This window comes from Clinocottus analis, unplaced genomic scaffold (assembly GCF_023055335.1).
Source record: "Clinocottus analis isolate CAN_PGR_092001 unplaced genomic scaffold, fCliAna1.0.p SCAF_20, whole genome shotgun sequence".
Lineage (NCBI taxonomy): Eukaryota > Metazoa > Chordata > Actinopteri > Perciformes > Cottidae > Clinocottus > Clinocottus analis.
The window spans coordinates 10,907,944-10,931,170 of NW_027175932.1; the positions used below are offsets into that span (position 1 = coordinate 10,907,944).

Here is a 23,227-nt window from a genome sequence, read left to right on the forward strand (position 1 = left end):
CATTTCATCTCTTTATAAAGGAAGTATTTGGGGGGGACACTTACACAAATAATACAAATTAAAATGAGAAAAAAAGTCAAACAAACTGTTTTCATGATTCGGCTGTGGAAATTCAAACACCTCAACATACAACATACAGTGCTACCCCCATGTGGTCGTAACACACACATATATACATATATACATATACACATATATATACATATACACATATATATACATATACACATATATATACATATACACATATATATACATATACACATATATATACATATACACATATATATACATATACACATATATATACATATACACATATATATACATATACACATATATATACATACACACATATATATACATACACACATATATATACATACACACATATATATACATACACACATATATACATATACATATACATACACACATATATACATATACATATACATACAGTCTAGTCTATAATGAATTGATAATTAATGGTTCAAGAACATTTTAAATAAAGACAGCATTTGTAAAAACCCTCTATTTCAAAGTTTATTTTCACACTGCACCTAATATTTCAATCATTTAACTTTGTGCACAAGAGAATCAGCATGAAGGAAACAACAGCTATATTTCCCTATTCTAATATAACCCGGTTGTGTACAGTCTGGTATTTACACAAGTACTTTTACAGTAACAAGTCAACTACAATTAGAAGCATGATTAATACAAACAACTGTGCAGGCTATCTGATTTATCATGAAATAGGAAAACTTACAGCTCATATTGTTGTTTTCTAATTCTGGTGGAAGTCATCAGGAATGCAAACCTCGTTTCTGTAAGTAATCCATGTCACAGATCTGTGTATTTAGCTATGTTGGGAGACAATGGGCAAATATTGATTTAAAGTTGCAAAAAAATCTATTCAGTGCATTTATTTTCGGCCCGTTGACTTTCTATTGCTAACATACGATATCCAAACCAGAGCTGGAAGAGTTTTTCAACAGATTTAAAGGACATTGTGACATTTTTAATAAGGGATAGTCCACATTTATCATGTAGTGATTCTACAGTCACGATCCACAGTAGAGAATTGACTGCCGGCTCTGGCAATGCAGCTCTGATGAATAAATCTATTCCAGGCAGTGCTGAGACATGAGAGGCGTTCCATGGTAATTGGTTAAAAAGCTCTGATTGATAAGGAAGACACAACAGCAACATCACAAACATCAATGAATAGCAGTAATTTAGACTCACATTTAAAAGACTGAATGATGTTTGATGTTTTTGTGAGATGTTTGTGTGTCTCGTGTGTGATCTGATCATATAGACGCTGCAGGAAGCATCACACTCACTCCGCAGTATCGCTGTGGCTTTGTGTGACGAGAAGGTGAGAAAAGTGCTTGTACCTGCAGAAACTAAAAGGTAAACTAATGTTGAGAGTGCACTGTTTTTGCAGTGACAATAAATGAATGCATTGGGTAGAGACGGGATATCTCCGGCAGCACACATCTCAGGAAACCATCGGCCTCGCCGTCGCACTCAATTTGGCCCTGGGACAAAAAAAAAAACACTCGAAACCTTTGGAGGGAAAAAAAACGAAATAACAAAAAAATCTTTGGAAGAGCGCACGACAAAGGAGAAACTACTGAGCAGCAAGCTTACAAAATATGTTGTGCATCTCATCTTGCAGCCTCACTGACCTCATGTTCTTGTGGAGTCTAGCACTGACTCTAGAGCTAAACTACCAGATTTAGGGGAAGACCCCCGGCACCCCGACAGCCCAAGAGCGACTGCTCTGACCGTCTGCTGGTCAGCTGGTCAGCCTACACCAGTTCAGTCCAACTGAACAGCGCAAAGCCAAATTAGTCACATAAACTTTTGTTCCATACATGCATGGTGTGTAACCGTTGTAGTGGAGCAGGTTGGTTTGGTTTGAGGATAAAGATTCGGTTCAGTGTGCAGGTGCTGCTTCAATCACATTGTACCAGAGGCGTGTGTTGCACGTCTACGTTGAACGAGTTAAACAGGTTGCCGTGTCTTTCATTTATAAAATGAGCTCCTGGATTGGTGCTTTGTTTCGCTATGGGAAATCGTATCAAGGGAAAAAACACACATTTTTATGGAGACATAATATTGGTCAGCAGTTGATTTAATGAACACGGACTGAAATACAAGGAAAAAAAGAAGTGAAATGTGAAAGGACCCAGTCAAAGCAGCACCGTGTGTGTTCACTTCGAGGGCTTTCGTGTACTGGAGCAGGGTTTTCAAAGTCAGAGACTGGGGGCCTCCCCTCGGTCAGAGACCCCGGCCCCTGGTTTACTTTCTCAGTTTCGCTCAATTGCTGGATGCCTATTGGATCGATTTCGCATTATTTGATTCCATAATCACTGAGCAATTGAGTCCAGTTCGCCTTCACATTCTTGATAACTGATATAATAACAACCCACGAGGAGGCCCGCCTCCCATCCTGAAAACCTCTGCACCACAGGGTTATGGCAGTAACAGCTGAAGAATAAGACCTTACACAGTTTCAGTAGTTATTTGGTCCTTGCTTGTACACACACACACACACACACACACACACAAACTCACACACACAGAGCAATGACTCAACACATCACACATATTGTGAACACACAGTTATTGCTGGTAAGCAGGAAAATATCCACGTCTTGTTTTGGGACACAGCCTCTTTCAGCAATCAACAACAGACGCAAGGAAGCAGAGCCCCTCACCGAAACCGGTTTTCTTCTCGGCATGGAAGGTATCCACGTTGTCGAGCGCTGAACTGAGGAGAGGAATGTTGAAACGCACGGGAGAGACCTCCTGGATGGATTGAGACAGAAGTCCATATTTGTACTTTAATTCTGCCGTCTTCTGCCGCAGCTTTGAGAGGAGCCGTCCATCGCAGCTGTTGTGCAGTCAGCTCTGCAGGAGACTCGAGAGGCTCCACTTTGATTCGTCTTGACCTTAAACATCAGCGCAACTTGAAAGACTGAGAGCTGTCGCATCTAATGAGACCTCCCTGAAACTGATCCCAGTGGAGCGTCAGTGACGGATCAGTCTTCTTCAGTGGGACTCTTCAGGACTCCGTCAGGTCATGGGTGATGTAGTTGTTTCACAAATGACACATTTTGATCGGGTAAAGGCCAGAAGACGATCCTCTATTTCAGATCTGGAAGCCGGTGTCAGTGGACTCCTTCCTCCAGAGAACCTTTGGCCTCCCAAATCTTCACTGTGCGGTCACTGCAGGACAAAAAAAAAACAAAAAAAAACACAACCGCATTTTAACTTTCAGCGTGTTTTTCGGTGGAATCGTTACACTGCCGGCGGGGAAAAAGCGTCACAGTTGAGATGAGCGTTTTCCGTGACTCACTCTGAGGCGGTGAACAGTTGGCTGCCGTTAGCGGCCAGGCCGTTGATGGGACTGTCGTGTCCCCGGACCTCGCCGAGAGGCGCCAGCGTGTCGGCGTGCCAGAGGCGCAGCAGCCCTCCTCTGCAGCCGCTGAGCAGCACCGGGGAGCCCGGCCACTGACCCGGCATCACGCCCAGAGCGCTGACCCAGTCGGCCTGGGCGCTGACAGACTGCGAGAGGAAACAACGTTAATGCAGAGTTTAGTCTGTATCTCACGTCACACTCTAGTTTTTAGACTTTTTCTCCCAGAGGTTTGGCTCCGCGACGCTGCCATGTCCTTCAGCGTACCTGCAGCAGCCGTTTGCTGCCGAGGTCCCACTTCTTGATGTGATAGTCTCTGGAGCCGCTGTAGAGAACATCCCCGTGCACGGCCAGAGACTCCACGCCGTCCTGATGGGCGGGCTCAAACGTCTGGCTGGAGGTGATGGTACCCTGAGCACCTTCTGCCACCTCAAACATCTGGAAACAAACGCATGCATCTGACTCTCGTAGTTTACACACAGAAATGAAGGGAAATGCGCTTTCAGGTACGTCGTCTCATACTTTAATGTGATGGTCTTTGGAGCCGGTGAGGACAACGTCCTGCCCGTGACCTAATTTGTCGACGCTCAGACACATGACGGGTCCCAAATGGCCGGTAAGCTTCCCAGTGGACGCAAATCTAGAGAAAGAACGGAAAGGAGATGAGTTCCAGTCCGTCTGCTTGTACAAAACAGAGCTCTGATCTGTCCTTGTCTTACTTGCGGAGGTCCCACATGCGCACAGCGTTGCCAGCAGCAGCATACAGGAAGGAGCCGGAGGGGTTGAGGGCGATCTGGTTGATCTGACTCTCTCCCGGTGGGATGGATAAACTCCTGACAGACGAGCAGATGTCTCCTGAACCCACCTGGCCCGATGACCTGAACGCAAAGATGCGGTCTTTATTGGGGCATTGTACATCAACACGGTCAGCCGCGAAAGATGTCAGGAGCATGAATGAACTCACGTGAGTGTGCGGATACACTTGGCAGAGTCTCGGATGTCCCACACTTTGATGTAAGCAGTTGAAACGGTGAAGACGAGACTTGAAGTGTACCTGAAATGAAACAACAAAAACAAAGAAAAATGACTTGCTCGTTCCACTAAAATACTTCTATTACTGCTAATGAATTTGTTGTATTTGTACTGTATTCTAGTACCTGACTGAGACGACGCTGCTGGGATGATCTGCCAGAGACATGATCTCCTGACCCGTCACCAAGTTCCAGACTTTACACGTACGGTCTGAAAACACAAAACCCATGTTGGAGAATACACACACACAAAAAAAAAGAAAGCAATATATTTTCTGAGTTGCAATTTGGTTTCCTACCTTTGGATCCCGTGAAGAGCAGATCATCTGTGGCATCCACGCAGAGAACCGGTTTGGTGTGGCCCTCAGCTACGTAGACACACTGGAGTTTGGCCCCGCGGCTGTTCTTCAGGGGGTTGATCACACCTCTACAATACACGAGGAAAAATAGACCCTGTGGCTAGGCTACTACAGTGGATGTGCTACACAGAAATAGCACTTCTCAGTGTATATTGAAAAAGAAGAGGCTCAATGGGTTCCTATTTAAACTCTTGGGACACACTAAGAGGGACATTACCTGTGGCCTTCAAATACGGGCGACTCCTCCAACCTGAAGGAGAAACGACGAGTAACATTTAGTATAATTTCAAAAAGCCTTTTATAATGCATGACTGTCTTCAAGGGGGTATTGAGCACCTCCACAGCTGAAGTGACAATTCGAAGTTTAAAGAAAAACACGTGAAGTGAAGCGTGCACCTCACTTCCACTTACAGTAGTTTGTGGTCACTGCCTTTGGTTTTAGCCTCGGCCGCGCTAAGCGGTGGTGCGTGCGTGGGCGCTGGGATGTGAGTCGCCGTGGCTCCCCTCTCCTGCGCCCTCCTTCGGCTGAGAGGCGAGCGCTCAGGTGGCCTTCGCTCAGTTCCTGTCGGCGACCTGGATCCACAACTGCAGACAGAAAGAATCACGCCTCAGCAGGGAACGTGGATCACCAAACCAGCAATACTCTAAAAACGACAAGGAACAATGTACTCGCGATAATGATCCCTCTCGCCAAACTACACATTTCAGACAATGAGAATTGTCACGAGATAGTCGGCGGCCGCTGAGAAAATGGTTCCCTCCAAAAGTCTTACATGCCAGCTGGCCTGGCAGACAGCGCAGATGGGGAAACGGTTTGCTCGCGGTCAGCGGGCGTTTGACCCTGCGTGTCGGCCGAGCCTTCCAGGCGCTCCGAGAGGGGCGGCAGAGGGGGCGAGAAGTCTCCGGTGGGGGATTCACAGGACGGATCCCCGCTGCCGGCATACAGCAGCTCCATCTGGGTGGTGGTCCGTCTGCGAGCCTGAGGGAAGAGAATTGTTTGGCTCGGTATTCGGCTGACTCACGAGTCAATGGACCAGTTTGTAATTATTTCAAGCCCTATAAATAACTCATGTGGAATGGAAGGAGTTGTAGACGGAGGAGGTAAAATAGGACAATGGATCCCAGCTTATTGGACATGGGTCTATAATAAACAAATTGTTTACAGGTTATCAGGAGGCCATGAACAGAAACGTACCTTGCTTCTCGGTCTGGTTTCACCACATAATTTCATTAGATCCGATGCCAGTGTGCTGAAACAAACACATTTCGGTTACACCCACATGCCAACATGTTCAAGTCAGGCAGGTTTAACGTTTACCGTCTTCGTTTAGGATTTTAGGTTTGCGAGCATTTGCTTACAAACATCAAACGTAAAAAGTAGAGCTGAGGCTGTGAAATGTTTCAGTCTGGGATCCCAGACACGCTGACTTGTAAAAAAAAAAAAGGGAAGAAGCACAGGGGACATTAATAATATAAATGAGGGCTTTTCTCATTTAGCTGTCCCAGAAAGCAACGACAGCGAGCCGGCACGCACAACACCAAGACACTGGAAGTGACACGCACAAATGCACTACAACAATTGTACATGGGATTGTCCCACAGTGAGAAACATTTAATGGAAAACTTAATAAACATGACACACACACACACACACACACAGAATGAACTACTTGTTCTTCTGCACATCTAATTTGAGCATAAAAGGGCTGCTGGACTATAATGTGAATAAATTGCATCCTGTGTGTCGGTGTTTACCTGCCCTCTGCAGCTGGACTGGAGGCGGACTCGTCGCTGCTGCTGTCGTCTCCATTCTCTGTGAAACATTTGGATTTTTCACTTCATTTGCAAAGCATGGATATTTTATTCTTATCAAAGTATATTTTCACAAGGATTTTTTGCAAAAGACAACATCCAAATAGAAAGCTAAATAGTACGGCACAACATTTATATTGAGGCTTCAGCAGCTGATGACGAGGTCAGGGGGTTTAGTTTTGGACAACGTGGGACAGAAGGGTATCGTTAGTTACTGCGACCGGAAGCTACAGTGTTGGAACAAACACGGAGAGGCAGACACACAAACTGCCGTGTTCACTTTGGCTTTCAGTCCTGCAGCAGCGTGGATCTTTACAGCTGTTTAGTTTGAGTGACCTCAGTAAGTGGGACTTGCTAGCAAGGTGATGTAACGGGGGACACTGAACACATCATGCACGTCACGGTAGAGTTACTTCAACTGGGTTAGTTTCTTCAAAGGAGGACGGATGCACACTACAAGATTTCTTTATGTAGTTTAGAAACATAGTTATCATAAGCACATTAATGCATCAAACATGAAAAGGGGCATTACAGTCAGAGAGCCACCTTGGACCAACCAATTATCATACAACTGGTCTTTAGAATCTTCTTTACATTTTTAAGGTAAAAACAAAACATGATCTACTTTTAAAAGCCCAAAAAGCCGTTACATCTCTCGAGAAAAATTCAAATTATGGGACCAAAGTCTAAAAAAAGCTCGCAACCATTTTAAACAGGTGTAAAATGTTAACATGTTTTTCTAATGATTTAATGTATTTCCATATTTGCCTTTAATTTGGGTAAACGTTCTGTTATCTTGTAGTGTGCATGTGCCACGCTCTCTCAATCACGGTCACATTGCTATGCAACTCATACTCACCCGGCGACAGGTAACCTAACTCTGAGTTCACACCGACACACACAGAGAGAACAAACAATCAAATCAAAATCAAACGCACGGATGAGAAAAAGAGCTACTCTTTATTTTACAGGCCCGATTTTTGTATTTCGAGAGTCAATTGTCTTTGCGCACATACACACACACACACAGACACAGACACACACACACACACACACACACCGTGAAAAAACTGCGGCCTATAAAATAAAAGGTAGCCATATGGTGAAAGAAAATAAAAAAAGGAGGTGATTGTGATTGGCACGCTCAGACCGGTATGGGTTTGTTGCTTTTCCTACCTTGCAGAGTGCTGCACAGCAGAGCGTCCAGCTCGGGGTTGATCTCCGCCTTCTCCTTCAGCATGTGGAACAGCAGCTGGTTCTGGGTGGCGCTGTTGATCTCTGTCTGCTTCAACGTGCCCTCCATCACCTTCATCTGGGAATCCTTCTGAGCCGCCAGCAGACCCTGACACGGGATGACACACAGGATGACACGCACTCTTTCCAACAGGCAGACGGGACCAAAAGCACGCCTCGTTGTAATTACTCCCACCTCTTTATTTGTTCTATCTGTCTTCTTGGTTGAATGCATTATCCCACCGAACCAATTAGGTTGCATCAAATCTAATCTTATCTAATCTAATTGAAACTTAATTTAATCAAGTTCCCCCATCTAAAGTCTCATTAAATTAAATTGTATAAAGGGAGCCGTGGCTACAAAAGCAGATGAACTGATACAATTGTATACAAGTTATAGTATACTTATATAGTATAAGATACCGGCAACATATACATAGCAAAATACAAGGAATGCTTCATGTTGTCTTATTTGATCTGTACTGGGATGGGGTTGCATTTCAATGTCCTCGTACTTGTACTCTGTGCAATGACATTGAAGTTAAATTTGATTTGATAATACATCTTAAAAAAGGTCAAAGTGAAGGTTTAAATAAGTTGCTTCCAGAATAATAAAGAAACCTGATAACATGAAGTCAGCGAGCGCAGTAGGTACCTTACTGATGGCCATATTCATGAAATGATCCAGAAGGAAGCGGGCTTCTGACAAGTTACAGGTGCTGATCACGGCAGTAACGTCCACTGTGTCTCCTTCCTCCTGTTGCAGAACAACAACACATCCCATAAAGTGGCATTGTCAGAAACTCACAGGAGAAGCTTTCTTGTCAAGAGCGAGACGAGAAGATTGATGCTACTCTCATATCTGTCTGTGAAACCTAAGGCAACAACCAGCAGCCGGTTAGCTTAGCTTAGCACAAAGACTGGAAACCGCTAAATGGAACAGAAACGGTCTTACAGCAGCTCTGAAGCGTCACACAAATCATGTCTTGAGCAGAGATGAGTTGTTGATAAGTATTTGAGGAGCTGTCTGGTGTTGTGTAGCTAGCTGAGTCAATGTACAAAGTTAGCCTTCGCTTGCTAACATAACAAACATAGATATGTCGAGAACAGCAAGGACATGACATTTGATTAAAATGCTGTTTAATAATGACATACTACAATTACATTTCCCAAAAATAACACAATATAGCTACTTCACATTACAAACTGTTAAGCTAATAGCCTAAACGATGTCAGCTAGGTTAGTTTCACTAGATAATTCACACTCATTAGTGCAGATAATCATTCCTAACTGCACTTCTTAATGAAATAACTGTAATTCACTGTACAACGACGCTTTGGCCTTGGCAGCAACAGTTCTTGTCATCAGGAACTGCCCCACAGGTATTCAACATATCCCCTTTCACGTCATTATCACAGTGCTCCCAATGCTAACCCTGAAGCCCTCAGGCTTACTAAACCTGATACATTAGTGCACAGTTTTGCACCAGTGACAGCAGCCACAAGATTGTGGAAGACACTTTTCACCCTGCTGTAACCTCAGATTGCTCACTTTTTAAGCTCAATAATCACTCATTAAAACCTTTTTCTGGAGCAGCGTGACGGTGGATGTGCCATTTGCCCCTGTGAGGTCATAGAGAGCAAACAGCTCTTCAATTACCACCTGTGAAGCTGCCTTCATGAACGGCTGTTTGGTATGCATCGCTATGTTTTTGGCCGTACTAAATCATCTACACTGCCAGCGGTTGTTATTTTATTTGAGCCATTGATTCTCTGACAAATAGGCGCCTGAACTGTGCAATTATTTCAAAACTGTTTGCCTGAGGGCTCCCGTCCAGTGCAAGCATATACCAGCTAATGAGTAGTGTTACGAATGACAGAGCACTGCAATCACTCGATTTACTCTCAATTATTAGGCATCTAAACGACAGACATCATGAGGAATATGGCACCTGGGATCCCCCACCACCTCACCTTGGCCTCCTCCATCTGCATGATGTTGGCCTGGCACTCGGCGATGCTGTCGTTTATATAGTCGATGTTGGCGCTGAGAGACTCCTGCTCCTCGTTCAGGGAGGCCAGCGAGCGGTCGGCGTCTGCGCCATCCACCGCCATCTTTTCTCTCTTTCTGGACACTCGCTCCCTCCGCCGGGTCAGCTCCTCCCGTTGCTAATGTGGCGGCGGAGTTAAGGAAAAGAAAAGGGAACAAAGAAAGAAGAAAAAGCGACAATGCAGCCTTTTAAAACAGGTTTCAACAGATCTTAAAAAGCATTGTTCCTCAGCATCAAAGAGCTTTTTTACAAGACAGAAGAAAACACAATTTCTTCTCTTCTTGATGTATTTTTCCGAGACCATCTTGAGTCTGATGACCTCATGTGTACCTTCAGGAGTCTGTTCATATCCGTCTCCATGTTGGAGATGGTCATCCGCTGCATGATGATGTCGGTGACACGTCTCTCCAGCGACTGCCATTTGGCCCTGGCTGTCCTGTTGAGGTAGGTACTTCCCATCCGCACTGGGGAACTCCTGAGGGGGAAAGGTATGGCACGTTCAAAACTGTTTAAAACACACACTCATTCGTGTAACACACACACACACACACACACACATGCACGCGCCGCACCTCGCTCCATTGACTGGAGATGCTGCAGATGTCTGCATCCTCCCTGGGAGGGCTCTATGAGAGGACTCCTGGGGCGGCTCGGGGAAGCTCACCTTCCTGCTCACCTTCCCAGACACGGGCCTCACCTGCCGCCTGAGAGCGGTCACCTGATGCCGTTCACAAAAAGAGTACAGAGAGTCATTTAGCGGACATGAGAGTGGAACAATAGCGGAAGAAATCCCAGCGATGTTCTCCATAGCCCCGCCCCCCCCCCCATGTGTTGGTGTCTCACCTCTTCGTTCTTCCTGCGAAGGATCAACTCCTGCTGTCTTTTCTGGGTCTCCATCTGCTTCAGTTGGTGCTGTAATACAAAAGTGGGAAAGTGAAAGGTTGGTTACTCTTGACTACACGTTCGCTTATGTGGAAAACAAACCAAACAAAATACAACAGCACATGTTTCCATCCCTCTCACCTCGGCTTTGCGCTGGTCTTTCTTCAGGGAGGCGATCTCTCTGTTCCTCCTGCACTCGGAGGCTCTGTTTTTCTCCTGCTGCTCCTTCATCTGACGCATCAGCACCACCTGGTGGAAATAAAACACCACGCATCAGGAGAAAATCAGCACTGCCACAAGCCATGGCGTGGCGGTGAAAACCAAAAGCTACCGTTACCTTGGTCTTCTTCATCTCGGTCACGTCCAGCTGCAGCTTCTTGAGCTGCTTCTCGTACTGCGACTGGTTCTTCAGCAGACGGCCGTGCTCCTTCTGAGCCGACTGCAGCTTCTGCAGCTCTTTGTTCATGGAGCTCAGCTTCCTCTCGTACTCCGTTTTGATCTTCTTAGCCTTCTCCTCCGTACCCGTCTCCACCGAACCTGGACGACGAACAAGGGAACACCGAAGCCTTTCATTGCATTTGCGGATTCCTTGCGTTCCATCCGTTTCAGAGATGTTTACGATGCTCATTGCAGATTCAAGCGTCTGTTTGCATGCGTCTCTTACCCATATTGTGCAGCACCTTGTCCCTCTCCAGCTGCGTGTCTCGGATCTTGTTATGCAGCATCGTCAGCTTCTGTTCGTACTGCTGTTTGAGGGTGTGCAGACGCCGCTGGCTGTTCTCCAGCTCGTCGATCAGCTTCTGCTTGATGGCGATCTCGCAGGTGATGTTGGCCAGGTCGGCCTGGACGTTTTCTGCGCACACACGCGTCATTACAACGATGACTTCAGAAAAGAAGCTGCGCATAACGGCTTGTCCAAAGCTTATTTTTTTTACCTTTCTCCTCCAGTTCTTCGGAGTCAGAGTCGTCCGAGGTGTCGTCTCCCGGGATGTCAAAGTCCTCCTCCTCTGCGTCTGCTTCCTCGCCTTCTTCGTGGTCGCTGCCCTCCTGTCGACATAAAGAAACACACATGAAATATACAAGACAAAAGATAAACACTTTTGGAAATGTGTCCTCTTTCAAATAGCGATCTTAAAGTTAGACTTCGTGATCCTGCACCTCTGCCTCCTCGTCGCCTCGCTCGTGGTCGTTGTCTGGCCCTTCCTCTTTGATGACACTGCAAGAGGAAAAGACTGTTCGCTCAACTATCTGCAGAGGTTTTATTCTGTCGGTCGGGTCTGGAATTAACTGCAATTCAAATTACAAAAGAAGGGTGGGTGAAGTGCACATGCAAATGATTGTACACTCGATTGGATCAGGAGCACATGTGGAATGCGTGATTAATGAATGATTACACTGTGATCACATGGGTGGAGACATTAATGACACACTGGGAGAGACAATTTGATTAAGTGATCACTACTAAGACAAGCTGATTTCATTTACAGAAGGGTTGCCACACACGATTAAGATTTGTTGACCAAATTATTACATCTAAGAAATGTGTTTGTTTTTTTTAAAAATCATTCTCGATTTTCATGAAACTCCATTTTTCCTCCTTTTTGTTTGAGGGTAAGACACTTATGATATGAATTGATCAACATCTTGTCGTGTGCAGTGAAAAGGAAAGCAAAATGGTCAGAACAGAGGGTTAAGAAGAAGAGGTAAGAGCTGGTTAGACTATTTGTTTCCCTCCAGGAGTGTAAACCACCTGTAGGTGCAGAAGAAAATTAGTGATTAGTTTCTCTGGAAACTTAGAAAGGAAGACTCGGGTTTGGACGGAACAATCAACTGAAATCCTTTCAATTACTGGGTGCATTTGCACCGCTGGTAATTGAACCAGTTTCACATTTGGCCCAATCCCGGATGGGTTGTAGCAAACCTGGTGTGTTCAACCTCCTGGTGGTGACTCTCCTCATGTCGCCTAAGTCTTCAGAGAGAGAGAAGAGGGAGGGACGAGAGGATGGAGGGTGGGAGGGGGGCGAGGATGGTGAGGAGGAGGTAGAGGGGGCAGACGGGCCGCAGAAGTCGGGGCGAGTGAGGGGAATATTACAAGATGGGAGAGAGACACAGAGTGAGAGAGCAGCAAGAATGGCCGGGCGAGTGCAGAGACTCTCACAAACGCAGTGTGTCTTAATGAGATGCAGATGACAAAGACCGATTCCACACTAAAACGACTGCCGGATAACAAATTAAACACCTCACTTCTAACGTGCAAAGATCAGCGTGCCAGACCGCGACACCCCGCCATCACCGCTAATAGCCGTCACTATCGTCTTGTCTGACTCCAGCCACAAGCACCAGGGTGAAAAACGGCATGGAGCATTGCTTTTTGCAGGATTAATATGACCCACACTTTACCTCTTCTTCTTCTTCCTCTCCTTCTTCTTCAGCTTCTCCAGGCTTTTCTTGGCCATCTCGATGACGTCGCTGGCCTCCCTCTCGGGGACGAGGTGGGTTTGGGAGAAGGCGCCGCCGGGGCCGCCGTACAGCGAGGAGCGAGTCGAGGCCCGGGACAAACTCTTCCTCAGATTCTCGTTCACAGCCTCGCTTTCCAGAAGTTTAGCTCTGGGAGAGGGAGAGAGTCACACGGCGTGAACATTTGACAGTTTACCCTCCTGTAAACGGCTGCTTGGTTGAATAATAACACAAAATACTTCAGTGAAATGGAAAAAAAATGAATAAATACCTGAGCTCCTCGATTTCCTTGATGTAGTTCTGGATCATGTTCCCGATCTCCTCACTGCCTTCACCTACAAGCAGAGTAGAAGAAAAAATATACTCTGTATTTGTACAATTATGTGACCCACATCATCAGCAGGTCCAAATTGAAATGTGTCCAATACAAAAGAAAAACTTGCAAAACTAATAAAACATTGCTATCAGGCTCAGTTGTATTTCTTGTGTTTAGTGCAAACTAGTAAATATAGTGAACACATGCTAACGCGTGTTAGCATTCAGCTTAAAGCCCTCTGTAGAGCAGCTAGCATGGCTACGTATTCTTGTTAAACCAGTAAATATATTAGTTATCTTCTCTTTTGTACATTAAAACAATATAAATAATAATAAATAATAACATTTACATTCCTTATTTAATATCTGATAAAAGATAGCATACATTTTGTAGGTGCAAGGACTTGTATGCTAATCTGAGCAGCTAACGTTAAATACATTCTGATGTAATTAGTTATGAAGTAGCATTAGCCGCACTAACAGTACTAACATACTTCTTTCATGATATATTGTAGTATATTATATATATTGTTGACAAGCCAAGAGTATATTGATATCCAGGGAGATTGTTTAAGAATATGCAATAAAACCAGCTGACTCATGAGTTTGTCTCTTTCTTTTTTTTTGCTTAGAAATATCTATATTGGACCATATAATTGCCATATCTAAATTCAGATAAATACATATAAACATGGTTAGTGTTTCCTACAGTTTTTTTGCCCACCTGCTTTGGCCAGGACCTGGTTGGCCTGGTCACTGAGGATCTGTGTGAGTCTGGCTCTCTGGGCGTCGATGGTCTCCTGCATGGCCTTCACTCTCACCCTCAGGTTGTTGTTCTCCGTCTGCAGCATGGAGTTCTCATGGACCAAGTCGTTGATGCCCTCCATGCCATCTTCCCCCACCATCCGCTTCCCCTGAGGGTCGGACACAGCGGTTGACGATCGCGATGATCGTCCTCTGCACTGATTTTTATTTTCTCTATTCGTTTCTTACCGTCTTGTACTCCATCAGCTCCATCTGCAGTCGCGCGATCTCCATCCTCAGGGTGCTGATCTGCTGGCTGGCTTTGTCCTGGTTCACCATCACCTTGTTCTTAATGTTCCGGGCTCTGTTGGCGTACTTCAGAGCGTTCAAGGTCTCCATGAAGTCCCGGTCCGACGGGCTGATGCAGGCGATCATCACCGTTTGACTGGAGAACAAGCAGATGAAGAACGGGGATTGTTGCAAATGACTTATCTGTAAAACTAATACTTTCTTTTCCATGTTAGGTGAACAGAAGTTTAGTGTGCAAGTTTTACAAAAATAGTGAGGATTATTTCATGTTTGAAGCAGGACGAGTTGGCCTCTTCTGGTCTCTACTGTTGATCAATGAATCACTGACTTCAAAGCAGCTAATTCAACTTTTGCAGCATCAGAATATTGGTTTGTCGTCCAGTCAAAAACATCCAGATCTGCACACAGACAGCTTCTACAAACCTGTTGCCACCGAGCGAGTCCTGTAACAGCCGGGTCAGTTTGGAGTCTCTGTAAGGCACGTGAGAGGAGCGCTTACTCCTGTCTCCCAGAGCACTGATGACGTTTCCCAGAGCAAGCTGAGGTGACAAGGGGAAAAATAACAAGAATTTAAAGGGCCGAATGCAATAGCAAGTAAACAACACTCTACTTTTGAAAATTCACCGTCCACCCATTGGTCGTAGAGTGAAGCTTCAAATAAAGACGAATGACAAAGAATGAGGTATAAATATATAGAAATGTGCAGTTCATGTTCTCGGCCACCTGGGGGCTCTCTTGCTCCGCAGAAACACCTGACACTGGTGAACGCTGACATGTGCAGTCTAAGGATAACAGATTAAGACCCCAGTGAAGACAAAAACAAGTCTGTGTCTGCGTCCTCACCAGCCCACAGTTGATGGAGATTCCCTCTTTGGCTCGGTCCCCGGTCGCTCCAGTTCTCTTCAGTCGCTCAGAACCAGCCAGGTCCACAAAGTGGAACTTGGCCGTCAGCGTTTCAAACTCGTTCATCTCCGCGTCGTTAGCCAGACGGTTGTCTGTCACGTTCTCCTGGAAGAGGAAACAAAGAGTTGGACGGTCGATGTCGATCTGACGAAAAGGTCAGAAGCATTTGCGTTCGGGCGGAGGCCCCCGTGTGCGCCAGTACGCACGTCGTTATCGGGAGAGCAGACTCGCACTTGGCACAGGTGGATGGTGAAGATGGCGTGGGAGCGAGAGCTCTGCGCGTTCATCTGAGTGCTGGCGGTGGTTCGAGACAGAGCGCCCAGCTTCAGACACTGAATCATCTGTTGGAGGAAAGATGGGGGGAACAGACTGAGGCAGACGTGGAGGGAGGAAGCACACGGACATCTTTGGGTGCAGCTCATTGGGTGATTATAATACAGGAACTGTATGGAACATTTAATTCATGGATGTGTGAAAACATGTGAAAATCCAGCTGGAACTACTATCTGCAGGATGTTTTTTTCTTATTATGGTAAACTTATTATTTTATAGCACAGTTGGTTTTGAGTATCAAAGCATTTCAGGATGGTTTTTAAACCCACTTCTAATCCGTTGTGTGTGTGATCCATTAAGGGTGCCGTCTCTTCCTGCAATTCCAATTCATATACAATACAAATTTGAAAGAAAACTAGTTTTTGTTAAAGCTATTTCGTATGATCAGATTGTCCTGGTGGCCCCTAGTTGTTTGACGCAGCACGCAGGAAATGACTGAATCTGGAGCAAAAACTGTGCGGCCATATTGAGCTAAGACGCTGGACAAAGGTGTGTGACGGTGCAAAGAGAAAACTGTGAAAGCCGACCTCAGCGGCGGAGGTGACGGTGCGAGTGGTGACGCCCACGGTGTAGATGCCTCCGTTGGCGTCCTCGTGGATCTTGATGTTGGATCTCTGCTTCCTGGCCTCGATGTCTCGCGTTGTGTCGAACAAGTCCAGCACCTCCTCGTTGTACAACTAAGAGAACAAAGACAAAACACGTCTTGTTGCATGAAGAGCCAGTGAAATTATTACATCATCAACACTGGCATTTGCTATTGGACCTGAGACACTTGACAAATATTTTGAGTTCCACTTCGGTGACCGAGACACGTCAGACATAAATCCTTACTGCACACAATCTGCAGATGTCAGTGTTTCCTGCAGGATTTTGTGAGACTATAGTGGGAGGACCTCGTGACCTTTAGGGTGGTCAGAGGGCATTTTGTACATTTAAAGTGAGATGCATTCATCTGCTGCACTTTGAGAGCAAAATTAGAAGATTCTAGTTATTAATTTATTTATGAAGATGCATTATTAATTACAGTATATAAAGTAGGGCCAGCCAGCCAATTGAGAAGTGTACAAATATTTCCAGTTCATAATGAAACTGTCAAGGGACAAATTAGATTATGGTGGGCTCCAGTGGGAAACACTGCACAATCGCATTACTGTCATTTTGCATTTATGCAGCAGTCAATATAATTTGTACAGGAAAGGTGAAACACAAATACATAGGCGTTATCAATTTGGAAGGCCTTCTGCAGCAACTTCTATATCTTCTTGTCCATTACTTTGGTGTTAAAAAGAAGAAAAAAGTATGGTGTACTTGATGTCAAAACGCCTTCCTGCTTCACAAACCGCGTACAGGTCGGCTTCCCAGACTCCTCCCCCTCAGCTGCTTCTTCACCAGCGGCGTCCACTCAGCCGTTGGCGGTTAAAAACAAAGCCAGGAGCTGACCGCAGGGACCGAGTGATGACCGCTTAATGGCCGAAGGGTCGTCTGGACCCTCTCACAACCCTAAAACCCCGACAGCCTCTGCTGACCTTTGACCTCTGGCTGTCTGCATGCTCTCGTTGCAGCTCACGGGCCCTGAGCGGACTGGATGCTTTGAGTTAAGAGTTTAGACTGAGTGTTGATAATTGCACCTTGGTTTGAGACATAAACACTCATTTCTGGGTTCATCCTGTGAATCCTTTTGAGTCAGCCTCCGTGTGTGTGTGTGTGTGTGTGTGTGTGTGTGTGTGTGTTCCTGCACCTCCAGGAACTGTGCGTTGATCTTGAACTCGGGGACCGGCCTGCCCTGCTCGCTGGCGGCCTGGCGGCGCTCCTCGATCCCTCTGAACAGGTGCTGCACGGCCCGCGGGATGATGCCCAGCTCGTCCTCCTCGATGTTGACGTCGAAGCCGGTTCCCATGGTGTAGGTCTTTCCCGAGCCCGTCTGGGCGCGAGGGAGGAGACAGAGACATCAGGGAACTTTACCACATGGGGGGGGGGGGGGGCGTATATTTCTGCTCTCATTGTGTGTGCTTCTGTCTGTTTCAGCAACATGTGGTTTCTTAGCTGGGAGTCAACCATTCGACCGTCAACTTGAACCAGTGTCTGGGCCTCAGAGGCTGGGGTGCAACTCTGAGTAGTTTCTCAAACATAGCGGGTGAGGGAGGGAGGGGGTCAGAGGGGATGGGGTGGTCACCGTGGCGACAAAAGCAGGAATGCGACATTGAGCTTAAATTCACGCGTCACCCCTGTCCTTCCTGACAAAACGCCTGAAAGAGACCCTGACAGGACCGTGTGTGTGTGTGTGTGTGTGTGTGTGTGTGTGTGTGTGTGTGTGTGTGTGTGAGATATATGAGCAAGTGTGTGTGTGTGTGTGTGTGTGTGTGTGTGTGTGTGTGTGTGTGTGTGTGTGTGTGTGTGTGTGTGTGTGTGTGTGTGTGTGTGAGAGACAAAGACGGTGTTTGTGTATCCGTCGGTTTTATTCTCGAGACTACACCTGTGGGCTGACTGCGCTCGTCTATGTGCTCCTGTGTGTGTGTGTGTGTGTGTGTGTGTGTGTGTGTGTGTGTGTGTGTGTGTGTGTGTGTGTGTGTGTGTTCATGTGGCCTCCGCTGCGCCCGGTGAAAAGGCTCTTTGACGGGAACAAAAGGGCTGCAGGAACAATGTGAGAGAAGAATGAACGGGAAGAAGAAGAGCGGAGGGGAAGATTAAGAGGGAGACAAAATGAAAAGCGGGTTGCTTGCTCTCTCTCTCTCTCTCTCTCTCTCTCTCTCTCTCTCTCTCTCTCTCTCTCTCTCTCTCTCTCTCTCTCTCTCTCTCTCTCTCTCTCTCTCTCTCTCTCTCTCTCTCTCTCTCTCTCTCTCTCTCTCTCTCTCTCTCTCTCTCTCTCTCTCTCTCTCTCTCTCTCTCTCTCTCTCTCTCTCTCAATGTTTTTTCTCTCCGTCTGCAAAGGCTAAAGTATGTTTTATCTAATCAGCTTTGATGCTGTTGAAGCTGCTTTTCTTCTGTTGTCACCTGAAAGGCCTCCACTCCACCACAGGGCTCTAAAGATGTATTGAAAGAGGATATATTAAAAAGGTAACCCAGCGTCATAACTACACCATTAATGGAAAAGAGTTCTGCCCAAAGCTAACAAAGTGATGCCTGATGTCTTTTAATCATGTTTTGACTCCGCACTTCATTTCCCCTGCCCCGAGTCCGAGGTGAAGCAATCTGTTCACACTCTGCTTTGATTGGGCGATCAGCCTTCCCCGCCCTCCCCTCCCCTCTCGGGATGATCTATCGGAGCCAATATAAAGCTGCGGTGGCGAGAGCAGGTCAGAACACGTCAGCTGACTGCGTATTGACAGAGCCGGCGCAGCTGTGGAGCCCCGTCCACTCCCTCGTTCCACGAAATGAAAATCAGCTTCATATCACATGCTGCCATAAATCTGAACGGAAATTAGCTCCAATGACCCCTGGGGGCGATGCAGAAGTGGAAACGTCAGTGAATGTGTGTGTGCGTGTGTGTGTGTGTGTGTGTGTCGATCCGGCAGCACGCAGGGAGCCCCGTTGACCCACCTGCCCGTAAGCAAAGATGGTGGCATTGTATCCCTCCAGGCAGCCCTCGATGAGGCTCTCGGTGCAGTGCGCGTAGATGCTCTCCTGCCGGGAGTCCATATCGAAGACGTGGTCGTAGGTGAAGGCCTTGTCCTTCCCCAGGAACACCTGCGGCTCCCCGGGCATCACGTACGTGCAGATGTGGCAGCCCTCGATCTTCTCTTTGGCCAGCTGAGGGCGGATCCTGGTGGACGGAAGGGGACAGAGAGCGTGAGACTATTGAACCCAAAGATCTAGCCTCCCCAAGCGATTTCCAAGCCTGTAAAGCCGAAGTCACAAACGTTTCTTTTTTTTTTTCCCAAAGGCCCATGGGCAACTGTGGTGTGTGGATGTGTGGGAGAAGGAGGCAGAGCTGTCTGTGCATGCATCTGCAGCCCGCTCACAAATTCTTCTTACGTTGTTTTACAAGTTTACCAGGAGGAAAAATGTATCCGAGTACAAGACAGATCATATTTTCACTGAGCTGCAAGCAGATGAGTGCTGTTACTGTGCAGTGTGTGTGTGTGTGTGTATGTCCATGCAGTTCCAACACACACTCCAGCAGCCTCCGTACACAGTACAGAGCCTTCACTGTTCACGAGAGAGAAAGTTCTGGGTAAACAGTCCCACCCTGGATTTCATTTAGGAATCACTCCGTTTAGTGCAAATAAACACACACACACACACAGTTATTACGTCATTTCCTCCCATGATGCACCGCTGAACTCACTGTCCACCTGAAGAGGAAGTGGGAATACTGGAGCATTCAAATATCGGAAAATATTTAAAGCTTTGACAGAAGAATTTGAAGATTGCATACGGAAAAAATGATAATGCTGAAATTCTAGAAATCATACTTGACATGCCTTTGGAAGAAAGACAAAAAAAAAAGGAAATTTCCTGCTGGGGATACATTTTGTATGCACTCCATTTATTTCTCCAAAGCTACAGTCAAAATGGAGCCAGATAAATGAGAAATACGACGGGGAAAATTACTGCAGGACGATTACTAAAAGACTGAAGCTCTCCGTTCACACCAGGGAATGAGATCAGAGCCTTTATTCTACAAAAGTAGCAAAGATAATCGCGTAAATAGTACATGTGCATACCACAAGGAAGTACGGCCTCATCCAGGTTACTCTGAGTATATAAATGAGTAGATTCACTGAATGTCTCCTCCGCTAACGTCACTCATTGCGGGCAGTCGATCAAAGCAACGTTACAAAAGAATATCACAGTCAAGGATGAATTCACGCCCCCTCTCTCCTCCGGTCCCCTGCAGAGAGTCAGAAAATATGCAAACGAGGGTCAATCTGTGACAGAATATGAATTAAACCAGAATAAAAGACACTTTTTAAAACATGCAAGCTTAACCAACAAGGGGAAGAAAAGGCATCGCAACACATTTTACAATGACTGCCGCTACTGTACGTCACTTAACACTGAAGTGTATTCAAGGTCATCAGCAGGACGCCGAGCAATATATTCCATGCAGGTTACCCGAAATATTAATACTAAAAGTCAGTACTCGTGAATTTTGAGAACGGGTTTTGAGATTGTGTTATTTTTTTTATTTTGGAGACCAAACAACACATTGACTCAGCTGCATGTGCACTGAATGTGTTGTGTGCTGGCAGGAAAAGTGTTTAGGGAACTTCTGAATGGCCTGAAAGGACAGTCTGTGTCTGTGTGTGTGTGTGCGTGTGTGTGTGTGTGTGTCATCAGATCCCAGCTAGTTAACGGACTCTATCTGGGATTACAGCGCTGGTGAAAAAGAAAACGGAGCAGGGGAAAGGCACTGGATCCGGGCTGGAGGAGAAACTGTACACCTGCAGAGCATTACTGTCAGCTGTGTGCTGTGTACGGGCGGCAGAACTGCCCATTTCTACCAGGAACGCTGGATGTGAGGTCGGTCTTTCATTAGCGACGGCGAAAGCAGGTGAAACAAGTCATGATGTGGACATGTGACCCGACCAATGCAGCGCGATCCCTTTGCCCCGATTCCTGATCGTGTTTAAGATATGCCGCTTGGACAACGACAAACTCACAGGAAGAAACAGGCAAACTTGACAATAAACACTGTTCATAATTGTTTTTTCACATGAATGGATCCACATTTTTCTAAATTCAGGGAATGAAATTCCTAGAAACAAACTGACCCAATGACCTTAGTGTAACCTTTGGAATAATTACAATTTTGAGTTTATAAAAACGTGCACATTTCCTTTCCCATACTGTGCTGCTTTGAGCCTTTGCCTCTGGCTCAATGATAGAAAAATGTACTCTGCACCTGGAGGTAAAATCAAGTACAACGTGACAGACAAAGTGCACATCCAAGACTGCTCAAAGAATGAGCGAAGCACTAGCTTCTTAAATAGCTTGAGGTTATCAAGACACAGAGGCCACCATGACGTCTTCACGGCCTCATCCTCACATGACGTCTTTAGATCGGCCTCGGCATGGTGTGACGACAATGAAACTGCATGTTCTTTCAGACAGAGACACACAGACTACTCAGTCTCATCATGGGAGTCTGTGTGTCTCTGTCTGTATGAGACTCTCATGGCTATCAGGAGACATGCCATGTTTGTGTGAGAGATTAAACAGAGACAGTTCAACGAGGAGTCTGAATAACAGTGAAACAGTAACTGATTAAGAGTAAATAACGTTTTCCTCCAACACTCAATATTTGCCGCTAAATCCTCCGCTATGTTGACGAGCTCGTCGGCTAATTTCTGTTGTTTGGTGCCGGGCAGGGCACGATGATGATGATGTCATGAGAGCTTTTTTTGTTGCTAAAAGCAGCTGCCTGTTGCATCTGGAAATGACGATCATGGTGTGCAGTGAGTGTGAACCAAATCATGAAAAAGGTTGCGGGCCTCAAAAGCAAAACAATGAGCCGAAAGACGCCTTTCAAATTCACGCAAAGTAATTTGACCCATTGTTCACATTGAAATATGAATATTCGTGCAGCTCTACGTGTTTACGGTGTTTATTAAAGCTGTACAGGATGGGGCGGCTCCGCCCCGCGACGCTGACGTCACCGGAGCAGGCGGCGTGGTTCGGTCGTCTGGCTGTGATCTAGCGGTCGGCTGGTGAAGGGCATTACAGGAGAGAATCTGCATTAATCCCGTTGGCCACCTTCCCAAAACCTGACACAGAGCCATTCCTGTAATCCAGAGCAACAATGGAGGCACTCACTGCTGCTTATATTAAGGATATTAAGTCACTTGTGCCATTGTTCTCCTTCGGCAACTTGGAAGAAGTGTAACGTAACGCCAACGTGAGACGGAAAATCTGGGAAATGTAACATTTATTTTGTTCAGACGGAGTCACAGTCCACAGAGGAACCAACAGAACAAGTCTGCACAACTGGAGCCCCTTTGAGAATAAAAGGCCAGTCTCCCCGATTGTGTCGGTCTCCACAGTGCGATGCAATGTTTGTCTTGTGTGCGACATCCCCCGGGTCCCCCATACAGAGGGGGACAGACGAGCGAGGGAAATGCATGCATGAGAAACATGTTTGGAGATGAAGAGAAAAGAAAGAGGATAAAAAAGAGAAAGAGACTTTGACATAGTGGTTACAGGCCAGACAACACACTCATGGCAATCTTTGCATTAGGAGGCGACCACAGACCTATTATCTGTCTGACGACGGCCTTTCAACAGAGCAAGGCCGTCAGAAGGAACCGGACTCAGAAAGGGGACCAATGTTTCAGACTTTCCAACGTTGTGATTGTGACACCTTGTTTTCATCAATGTCCTCCAAAGAAACGAGAGCGTGAGGAAGATTTCAATCTTCTAATCCTC

At 46.2% G+C, this 23,227-nt stretch overlaps 1 protein-coding gene across 2 annotated transcripts in view; it reads right to left on the reverse strand.

Moving 5' to 3' along the window:
• Positions 1 to 798: 798 nt before the first annotated feature.
• LOC137791392 (kinesin-like protein KIF21A) overlaps positions 799 to 23,227 on the reverse strand; it is a 30,432-nt gene continuing 8,003 nt past the window's right edge. The window contains exons 2-36 of one of the 2 annotated variants that reach the window (XM_068586300.1): positions 19,400 to 19,622; positions 17,601 to 17,783; positions 16,390 to 16,539; positions 15,736 to 15,870; positions 15,470 to 15,634; positions 15,050 to 15,165; positions 14,567 to 14,762; positions 14,298 to 14,487; positions 13,530 to 13,593; positions 13,202 to 13,408; positions 12,723 to 12,770; positions 11,960 to 12,017; positions 11,737 to 11,848; positions 11,466 to 11,654; positions 11,139 to 11,338; positions 10,943 to 11,050; positions 10,763 to 10,831; positions 10,492 to 10,637; positions 10,250 to 10,394; positions 9,843 to 10,037; positions 8,524 to 8,625; positions 7,812 to 7,977; positions 6,579 to 6,636; positions 6,019 to 6,073; positions 5,597 to 5,802; positions 5,235 to 5,408; positions 5,041 to 5,073; positions 4,764 to 4,891; positions 4,591 to 4,675; positions 4,398 to 4,487; positions 4,153 to 4,311; positions 3,956 to 4,073; positions 3,701 to 3,871; positions 3,374 to 3,582; positions 799 to 3,243 (exon numbers count right to left, since the gene is read on the reverse strand). In XM_068586300.1, coding sequence (XP_068442401.1) covers positions 3,186 to 3,243; positions 3,374 to 3,582; positions 3,701 to 3,871; positions 3,956 to 4,073; positions 4,153 to 4,311; positions 4,398 to 4,487; positions 4,591 to 4,675; positions 4,764 to 4,891; positions 5,041 to 5,073; positions 5,235 to 5,408; positions 5,597 to 5,802; positions 6,019 to 6,073; positions 6,579 to 6,636; positions 7,812 to 7,977; positions 8,524 to 8,625; positions 9,843 to 10,037; positions 10,250 to 10,394; positions 10,492 to 10,637; positions 10,763 to 10,831; positions 10,943 to 11,050; positions 11,139 to 11,338; positions 11,466 to 11,654; positions 11,737 to 11,848; positions 11,960 to 12,017; positions 12,723 to 12,770; positions 13,202 to 13,408; positions 13,530 to 13,593; positions 14,298 to 14,487; positions 14,567 to 14,762; positions 15,050 to 15,165; positions 15,470 to 15,634; positions 15,736 to 15,870; positions 16,390 to 16,539; positions 17,601 to 17,783; positions 19,400 to 19,622 — 4,711 coding nt within the window. In that variant the 3' untranslated portion in view covers positions 799 to 3,185. The remainder of the gene's footprint in view (positions 3,244 to 3,373; positions 3,583 to 3,700; positions 3,872 to 3,955; positions 4,074 to 4,152; positions 4,312 to 4,397; positions 4,488 to 4,590; positions 4,676 to 4,763; positions 4,892 to 5,040; positions 5,074 to 5,234; positions 5,409 to 5,596; positions 5,803 to 6,018; positions 6,074 to 6,578; positions 6,637 to 7,811; positions 7,978 to 8,523; positions 8,626 to 9,842; positions 10,038 to 10,249; positions 10,395 to 10,491; positions 10,638 to 10,762; positions 10,832 to 10,942; positions 11,051 to 11,138; positions 11,339 to 11,465; positions 11,655 to 11,736; positions 11,849 to 11,959; positions 12,018 to 12,722; positions 12,771 to 13,201; positions 13,409 to 13,529; positions 13,594 to 14,297; positions 14,488 to 14,566; positions 14,763 to 15,049; positions 15,166 to 15,469; positions 15,635 to 15,735; positions 15,871 to 16,389; positions 16,540 to 17,600; positions 17,784 to 19,399; positions 19,623 to 23,227) is intronic. The other variant, XM_068586301.1, reaches the window with a different exon arrangement.